Below are 9,944 nucleotides of genomic sequence, written 5' to 3' on the forward strand. Positions count from 1 at the left end.
TGACCAAAGATGTACTGAGTAGTGGAATAGAAACATGACGGTGAAGGAGCTACTCGAAGGTCATCCAAACTCAACGTGTTTTTCTAATCGAAAAGGTTGGAATACATATATATGTATTCACAAGTAAAAGCTAAAACTTATCGGCGATAGCCACAAGATGGCCCAAATTGGCACCCCTCCTTTGTAGATTTTCATTACAGAAAATGTTATGCATTGGTTTCAAAAGGTAATGCATTTTCGTTACAGATTTCGTTAAGATGTTTTACATCGTCTCTGAAAAGTAAAAAAAAAGACTTTATATATGTTTCTCCAACACACTTTCTTGCATCTATTATTTTGCTGGCCCTTGTTATGTACTCTTCGTGTTCTCTAGACACTCATATCAGACATGTTTGTTGCCCCATCCAAATTAACATTTTGAGAACATGACATTACCTGGACTTCACCCATATATTTACATGGTGTGTAGCCAATAAAGACGCAATCCCTTCTGGAACATATGGTCTGGTTGTAGTCTTTTCATGGCTGCTATATCTGATACTTTGTTCCTATTTCGTCCTCATTTTATCGATTTCTGTTACATCATACAGATTCGTTTTTATTGGTGTTGTTCGTTGAAAGTATCAAAGTAAGAAATAATAATCACTGACTGGACTATACAGCGCTTTCGAAATTTCTTTGGACGAATTATGCTTAGAGGGTAGCACTACCCGTAAGGACATTTTACATTACATCTGCTATGTACAATCTCAATATTCAATATGCTAGATTTGTGATATCTTACTGATATTGTGTATGTGTTTCATTGATTCAAAATCACGCTCTTATAATTTCATTCTAGATTGTCGAACTAGAATTTTATTTTGATGAATACAAAACAAAGATATTAAAACGAAAACAAGTTTACGAACCTAAATGTTAGAAATAAATCAATCTGGTGAGCTTACAATGAGGAGCATAAGACAGTTATACAATACACAGTCTATCATATGGCACTATTATGGCACTCAGGTTTTCTTTGGTTTAGGACGATTTTCTATCCATTTCTTGATGCCGTTGTTAGTTAACACCTTTTCAGCAAGCCCTTTCAAAGACGCGCTGTTACGGTACTCCTTGACCATGTCATCATCATCGAACATAACCGAAAGCTGATCAAACAGGCTAAATACGGCTATATCGGCCACCGTCATCTACAAAAGACAGATACATTGAATACAAAGAGTTTGCGGAGCATATAAAACTAAACGTTGACGAACATATTATGCAAATTTGAAGTCGAAATTGGGGTATTACCAAAAGGAGTATATCAACTATAACAAATACATACTATGTAAGTAATAAACCATATATACTGTTAACCATCTCAGCTCAGGGTTTTTTGTACGGTCCTTATGTTTTTTTTATCTTAAGAATTGTTCCCTCTTTCGTGCTTACAAGAGGTTCCGGTTTTCTTGTCGATGATTAAGCCCTATAATGTGTTTCTGTGTGTTGATTCGGTAGCATACTTCACCTCCTTTGGCAGTTCGTAATGTGTTATGGTTTGTCCGTCTGTTAACACCACAGTTGTGCAATGTATTTTGTCAATATGCCTTGACATTGTGGTATATTTGGTGTCTGTGTTGACACTGGTATAGTGGATTTTGACTCTGTTCTTGATACTGTACGTTTGACCTTGTATTAACACTGGTATATTTTGTCCCGTGTAGTTACACTGGTATATTTTGTCCTGTGTATTAACACTGGTATATTTTGTCCCGTGTATTGACACTGGTATATTTTGTCCCATGTAGTTACACTGGTATATTTTGTCCCGTGTATTGACACTGGTATATTTTGTTCCGTGTATTGACACTGGTATATTTTGCCCTGTGTATTGACGCTGGTATATTTTTTCCCGTGTATTGACACTGGTATATTAACACTGGTATATTTTGTCCCGTGTAGTTACACTGGTATATTTTGTCCTGTGTATTAACACTGGTATATTTTGCCCTGTGTATTGACACTGGTATATTTTGTCCTGTGTATTGACACTGGTATATTTTGTCCCGTGTATTGACACTGGTATATTTTGTCCAGTGTATTGACACTGGTATATTTTGCCCTGTGTATTGACACTGGTATATTTTGTCCTGTGTATTGACACTGGTATATTTTGTCCCGTGTAGTTACACTGGTATATTTTGTCCCGTGTATTGACACTGTTATATTTTGTCCCGTGTATTAACACTGGTATATTTTGTTCCGTGTATTAACACTGGTATATTTTGCCCCGTGTAGTTACACTGGTATATTTTGTCCCGTGTATTAACACTGGTATATTTTGTCCCGTGTAGTTACACTGGTATATTTTGTCCCGTGTATTAACACTGGTATATTTTGTCCCGTGTATTGACACTGGTATATCTTGCCCTGTGTATTGACACTGGTATAATTTGTCGCGTGTAGTTACACTGGTATATTTTGTTCCGTGTAGTTACCCTGGTATATTTTGTCCTGTGTATTGACACTGGTATATTTGTCCCGTGTATTAACACTGGTATATTTTGTCCCGTGTATTAACACTGGTATATTTTGCCCCGTGTAGTTACACTGGTATATTTTGTCCCGTGTATTAACACTGGTGTATTTTGTCCCGTGTATTGACACTGGTATATTTTGTCCCGTGTATTAACACTGGTATATTTTGTCCCGTGTAGTTACACTGGTATATTTTGTCCCGTGTATTAACACTGGTATATTTTGTCCCGTGTATTGACACTGGTATATTTTGTCCCGTGTATTAACACTGGTATATTTTGTCCCGAGTATTGACACTGGTATATTTTGTCCCGTGTATTGACACTGGTATATTTTGTCCCGTGTATTGACACTGGTATATTTTGTCCCGTGTATTAACACTGGTATATTTTGTTCCGTGTAGTTACACTGGTATATTTTGTCCTGTGTATTGACACTGGTATATTTTGTCCTGTGTATTGACACTGGTATATTTTGTCCCGTGTATTGACACTGGTATATTTTATCCCGTGTATTGACACTGGTATATTTTGTCCCGTGTATTGACACTGGTATATTTTGTCCCGTGTATTAACACTGGTATATTTTGTCCCGTGTATTGACACTGGTATATTTTGTCCTGTGTATTGACACTGGTATATTTTGCCCCGTGTAGTTACACTGGTATATTTTGCCCCGTGTAGTTAAACTGGTATATTTTGTCCCGTGTATTGACACTGGTATATTAACACTGGTATATTTTGTCCCGTGTATTGACACTGGTATATTTTGTTCCGTGTATTGACACTGGTATATTTTGTCCCGTGTATTGACACTGGTATATTATGTCCCGTGTATTAACACTGGTATATTTTGTCCCGTGTATTGACACTGGTATATTTTGCCCCGTGTATTAACACTGGTATATTTTGTCCCGTGTAGTTACACTGGTATATTTTGTCCAGTGTATTGACACTGGTATATTTTGTGTATACTATACACATGTTTGTGATTTGATACTATACTATGCACGTGTTTGTGATTTGATACTATACTATACACGTGTTTGTGATTTGATACTATACTATACACGTGTTTGTGATTTGATACTTTACCATATACACGTGTTTGTGATTTGATACTATATTATACACGTGTTTGTAGATATCGATTATTGATCTGATGTTGAGGTTAACCAAAACGTGTCAGAAATTCTTTAACAATCAAATTTATTGATCTTACCTTTGTTCCAACCATCCAATCTTTGTCTTTTTTAACATCCTCGAAGTACTTCACAAATGTTGGTATAACTGTTTTTCCCAGATTTACCTTTTGTTCCGCCTAAAGTGTGTAAATAGACAGAAGGAAAATGAATTATGAAGATTTCATCAGCGGGCAGTGTATCTATTGCTAATTATATAGATTTTATCAGCGGGCAGTGTATCTATTGCTAATTATATAGATTTCATCAGCAGGCAGTGTATCTATTGCTAATTATATAGATTTTATCAGCGGGCAGTGTATCTATTGCTAATTATATAGATTTTATCAACGGGCAGTGAATCTATTGCTAATTATATAGATTTTATCAGCGGGCAGTGTATTTATTGCTAATTATATAGATTTTATCAGCGGGCAGTGTATCTATTGCTAATTATATATATTTTATCAGCGGGCAGTGTAAGTATTGCTAATTATATAGATTTTATCAGCGGGCAGTGTATCTATTGCTAATTATATATATTTTATCAGCGGGCAGTGTATCTATTGTTAATTATATAGATTTTATCAGCGGGCAGTGTATCTATTGCTAATTATATACATTTATCAGCAGGCAGTGTATCTATTGTTAATTATATATCAAAGCTAGTATTTACCCGTGTGTCGTTTGTACAGTAATTAAGACATGGGTACATATAACGCTCTACTGTAGAAAAAAACAAGACAAAAGCCCGACCACAACTGGTCATCTGTAGTTCTACGGGCGGTCTGAAGGCACCTTTTGTGGTGAAAATCTTGCATGGTTACCGAACACATGGTAACTTGAGACTGGGGCTTACATAAGTCTCCCGATCGTCACATCGTTAGGTACCGTTGTTTAATACTGTATCAGTACCGTTGTTTAATATTGTATCAGTTCCGTTGTTTAATACTGTATCAGTACCGTTGTTTAAAACAGTATCAGTACTGTTCATCTGAAGACATTAACGAATAAATCATTTAAAAGTAAATCCTATATAATATACAGTATTTTCCATTGCTTTAAACATTTTAAATCAATTTTGTATTCCTTTTTTTATATTGGATAATTTCAAATAAACTAGAAATATTGTTTGCATACTGCTGTAATACCTAGTGAAACAAATGGGAGTAACTCTGGTACATATCGGAATGACATGTATCAACGTATAGCATGCAGGTTAACGGGAAACTCGAAAACTAGCAGAGTTAAATTAACGTATGTAAGTAGGTTAACGGCAAAAATCGACACTAGCAGGGTTTAATTAACCTATGTATGCAGGGTTAGTGTATTAAAGTCAAGAAATACTAGCATTTGACATTTGTTCTGACTTCTTTAAATCTTTTTAGTAGTCAAAAGTACTGACCAATACTTTTAAAGTTTTACATGTATTTGCCATCTTATCCAAATAATGTGGCTAAAAAAATATATTTTGAAATCAATTATACATTAATAGCATTGTACCGACAAGTAAATGAGGGATATGCTTTCATATCCCATGCCAGCATGGATATTAGATATATCAGGTGACAAATTTTGGTGTTGAAGATTTGAATTAAGATACATGTAGATCAGGCCAGGACTATCGGAATGTGACCAATTTACAGGTTCGTCCACGTAAACTAAAGTGACATTTTAGTTTAATTCATTTACCTTCTTTGTTTCGTCCTTTTCAAAGAAGAACTTAATGAGTTCGGTAAAAAAGTCATCCAGGGTGCCCATCACTACATCCACCATGGTACTTTCTTCATTTGTCGAGCCATACAGATCTTTAATACAGAGTGGGTAGCTTATCAATGACATCTAACAGGAAACGGCATACACACATAAACATTAACATTACAATCTATTATCGAGACACCAACTTCAAACTCCAATATTTATCTATTTTCAATAGTGTATCAAATATTAAATCATGATAAACTGTTCAGGACAAAACGATCATAAACCCAAGTACAGACCATATGGACTGTTCGAAATCAATAATATAACAGTTAGTGGTGATATGAATCAGTACCTACCATTTTCGCGGGCCACAAAGCGAATCATTGCCCCACTCTGACAGAATGTAGTTTTTTTCCCATTAGCAAATTCTACCTCCATCATAGGAAGCTTGCCCTGGGGCGAACCTGTAATAAACGTTTTCGATAACTATATCAACAGAGGTCCTCCTTAAAAGGTAATTTGAGGCCTGAATACATCTACATCATATTTTGTTGATTTTACTTGACATGCGGAACACTTGTTCATGTTATATAAATATACCAACTTTGAATTAACTAGTCAATAACAAGACTCTTCATTTACAATAAAACTGTCTATCAAATACCTTACATACTCTTAGCTGGAGAACAAAGTAATACCCCCCCCCCCCCCCCAAAAAAAAAAAAAACACAAGTTCATCCCCTCTCACAGAAAATCAGAATTTTGATAGTATCTAAATAAGACGCCTTCATCTACATTATTATATGAGAATATTTGTTTCCCTTTAGAAAACTTGAAACCGAATTCAACTCCACCACTCCGAGCAACTGGTTCTCGGTACATGGGGATGTTCCTGCATTGAAACCTGTTCAGGGGTTCCAGGCAAGGGTATATTAGCTCGTTACATGTATTATATATCATTTATATACATGTATATATTAATCATCTATATACGTCTATATACATATAAGAAAAAAATCTGGCCTTGCGAAGGTGAATGTATAAAAAAAATAACAAAACAACAAGACTTTGCCGCAAGGCCTTTCTGCCCTCTCAGGCTTCTTCAGACCAGAGACATATATACAGAGAGATTAGTAACATCGCTATTTCCCCGTACACATAGTGGCTCCCTTTATTCGTGACCACTCAAGCATATCCCTTATCGAGAGCGTCCTGTCTCCTATCAAACACACGCGAGCGCAGGTAAATCGGGCTATGCGCATGTGTGTATCGTAGTATTGGAACTTATTCGACATGTTCTGGTTAATCCGCCATTACGTCAGACCAAAACATCGTCATTTTAAATACACACAGAAAGCACATCGTTTTCTTTTGGCCACTACAAAAGTTACCACATTAACCAAAAACTATCAAACTTATGGGATATAGTCTTATTGATCATGCATATTGTTGTCATTTATCCGTATTTTCGAAAATCCATTGGGTCCTATTCGACATGTCCAAGTTTGTAATTAAGCCGCCATTACGTCCGACCAAAACATCGTCAATTTTAAACGCACACAAAAAGCACAATGTTTTATTTAGGCCACTACAAAAGTTACCACATTAACCAAAAACTATCAAACTTATGGGATATAGTCTTATTGATCATGCATATTGTTGTCATTTATCCGTATTTTCGAAAATCCATTGGGTCCTATTCGACATGTCCAAGTTTGTAATTAAGCCGCCATTACGTCATACCAAAACATCGTCAATTTTAAACGCACACAAAAAGCACATCGTTTTATTTTGGCCACTACAAAAATTACCACATTAACCAAAAACTATCAAACTTATGGGATATAGTCTTATTGATCATGCATATTGTTGTCATTTATCCGTATTTTCGAAAATCCATTGGGTCCTATTCGACATGTCCAAGTTTGTAATTAAGCCGCCATTACGTCAGACCAAAACATCGTCAATTTTAAACGCACACAAAAAGCACATCGTTTTATCTAGGCCACTACAAAAGTTACCACATTAACCAAAAACTATCATACTTATGGGATATAGTCTTATTGATCATGCACATTGTTGCCATTTATCCGTATTTTCGAAAATCCATTGGGTCCTATTCGACATGTCCAAGTTTTGTAATTAAGCAGCCATTACGTCCGACCAAAACATCGTCAATTTTAAACGCACACAAAAAGCACATTGTTTTATCTAGGCCACTACAAAAGTTACCACATTAACCAAAAACTATCATACTTATGGAATGTGGTCTTGATTATCATGCACATTGTTGTCATTTATCCGTATTCTCGAAAACCCCATAGGGACTTTTCGAAAATTGGAGATTCCCGCCGATCTTTCCTGCGTTGTGCTTGACTTTCATACTCAAAATACAAACACTTGGACAGCAAATTGTGATATATTTCATATTGATGACACTTCTGCACTTTGATATTAATAGAATTAAAGCACATAATTGGATCTTGGTGATGATTTCAAATAGAAATTATCGATAATTATGTGTCTGGTTTTCAAGTTTTCTCCAATATGGCGTCTAGTGAAGACTGAACCGAGCGACCGCAAAGGATTGTGGGAAGGTCAGGGGCCACTATGTAAACACAAGGGCAAATAGAGAGCTGCCAATCTCTCTGTATATATGTCTCTGTTCAGACGGACTGTATATATACATGTATATATAATTATTTCATTGAGACCCGGATATGGACAAACAATATTTAACGAATGTATCTATCTCGTGTAGCTACCTGACATCTAATGGTAGACACACATGTACACTTCAACAAATTAACTCCTGACAAGTCAGCAGACACTTACTTGACTTCATTTTTTGCCATTCCTCTGATGTCAATCGTACATCATTGAAGTCAACGCCTGCAGCAGATAATGCTAATCTTGTCGCTTCGGCTCTTCCCGGCGAATCAAAATAGATGACTTTGTATTTCTTTGCGGCCATGTTGATCAAGTAGCAGCGACTGTGCGTTAGAGCGTTTATGTTCAGAACGAGGGCACTGTCGGTGTTTTTATAGTGTTGGTGACGGGGTCAAAATGTGGAGCGTGTTACTGAGGTCGGGTACTAAGTAGAACGCGGGGAGTTTGTGCGGCGATGTTTAGAGCTAAGGCGCAATGTATGTAAAGTTGGATGACGGGAGCGTGTTACTGAGGTCGGGTACTAAGTAGAACGCGATGATAAAGAGAGACATGTTTGATATACACAACCGGTGTCAGGGGCGTAGCGTCCATTAAAAAAAAAAGCCCGGGCTTACACATAAAAAATCCTGCCTTTATGTTATGGTCCAACATTTCAAGAAGCCTCCGAAAAAACTTATGATTATTACTTCAAAGTTTTGATTTAATATTATAACCAAATTATTGATAATACCAGAAAATGTACCACTGTGTGCTATATATTATAAAATATAGGTCTAGAGCATTCAGGAATAGCTATCACATCGTCTTTATACTGTCACCCCCTGTTTCCGGTTGTATAATGTTGAAAAGTGTATTCAAAATGAAGAAGGCTTCAAAAATGTGCCTAGGGTCGAAACATTTTTCAAATCCAAGGAAGAAGAACCAGCGACTAAAAAGTTAAACCAGTCTGCTGATAGCTCATGTCTTTGCCCAAGTAACGTACCACAAACACATGACAAAATCGGACCTACATGTTCCAACAAAAAATTATCCCAGAAAGGCCCAAATAACTTTGACATGGGATTTCTTTCCCAAATTGAAAATGTCTTTTATTTAGACAGACAATTGTCTTTTGTCTAAACTATAGAAACAAATGAACATTAATTATATGTTTTTACCGGAAAACTTGTAGTTCAGTATAATTTAGAATTACGTAAACATATTTTGAAATTACTATCTCGGAAATCAATTTCAAACCCTCATAAATCTTTCAATTCATTTTCCGTCGGGGGGCTTCGCCTCCCAACTCCCTGATCCCCCACCAGGGCTCTGCCCTAGGCCCCACACCCCTTGCCTGGGCTTACACATTTTTGTTGGCCTAGCTACGCCCCTGGGTGTTGTTTTAGAAGGGCGTACATGCTTCCAATATACTGGTTCCTACTTTCCAATCGATATCTAGACAAACGTCATACGATTGTGTTTATGTCCATTTCAACATTTTAAATACTTAACGTTAATTTGGCCGGCTACAGTACTGGCGTTATCTGTTTGATGGTTTTAATTATAGCGTTGTGAGTTTGATCATCCAACACGATCGACATATGTCTAATGTAAAGGACATCAAAATGAGACAATAATATCATTAGAGGAGATATCAGACACCGTACGTATACGTGTCTCGGAAAACAGAACTAACGTGAAGGAAAGTAGGCAGTAATATGTTAAGATTATGTTGGACTTTGCTTCTATTTCGCTTCATCATCCTCAAATAACTGGCGTGACAGATACAACTTATTTATACATGAGGTGAGAACGGGAGTGTTAGCGTGACGGAGGGAAATAGACAATACATTACAGCCTAGCTATCAATAAAATAGGCAATGTATCATCG

At 36.4% G+C, this 9,944-nt stretch overlaps 1 protein-coding gene across 1 annotated transcript; it reads right to left on the reverse strand.

The window, feature by feature from the left end:
- Nucleotides 1-827: 827 nt before the first annotated feature.
- Nucleotides 828-8,427, reverse strand: LOC117331625 (glutathione S-transferase-like). The gene is made up of 5 exons (XM_033890454.1): nt 8,240-8,427; nt 5,761-5,868; nt 5,393-5,508; nt 3,742-3,840; nt 828-1,190 (listed from the first exon to the last, which is right to left on the reverse strand). The coding sequence occupies exons 1-5, from the start codon at nt 8,376-8,378 to the stop codon at nt 1,008-1,010; spliced, it is 645 nt and encodes a 214-aa protein (XP_033746345.1). The 5' UTR covers nt 8,379-8,427; the 3' UTR covers nt 828-1,007.
- Between the last annotated feature and the right edge of the window lie 1,517 nt (nt 8,428-9,944).

This window comes from Pecten maximus, chromosome 7 (assembly GCF_902652985.1).
Source record: "Pecten maximus chromosome 7, xPecMax1.1, whole genome shotgun sequence".
NCBI lineage: Eukaryota > Metazoa > Mollusca > Bivalvia > Pectinida > Pectinidae > Pecten > Pecten maximus.

What these genes read in the sequence shown, in the direction of transcription:
- LOC117331625 (XM_033890454.1), bottom strand. Translation starts at nt 8,378, where the DNA reads ATGGCCGCAAAGAAATACAAAGTCATCTATTTTGATTCGCCGGGAAGA. An exon ending in CTTTGTGGCCCGCGAAAATG is followed by an intron (nt 5,509 to 5,760) that starts GTAGGTACTGAT and finishes TCTGTATTAAAG; the next exon opens with ATCTGTATGGCTCGACAAAT. An exon ending in AAAAGGACGAAACAAAGAAG is followed by an intron (nt 3,841 to 5,392) that starts GTAAATGAATTA and finishes TACACACTTTAG; the next exon opens with GCGGAACAAAAGGTAAATCT.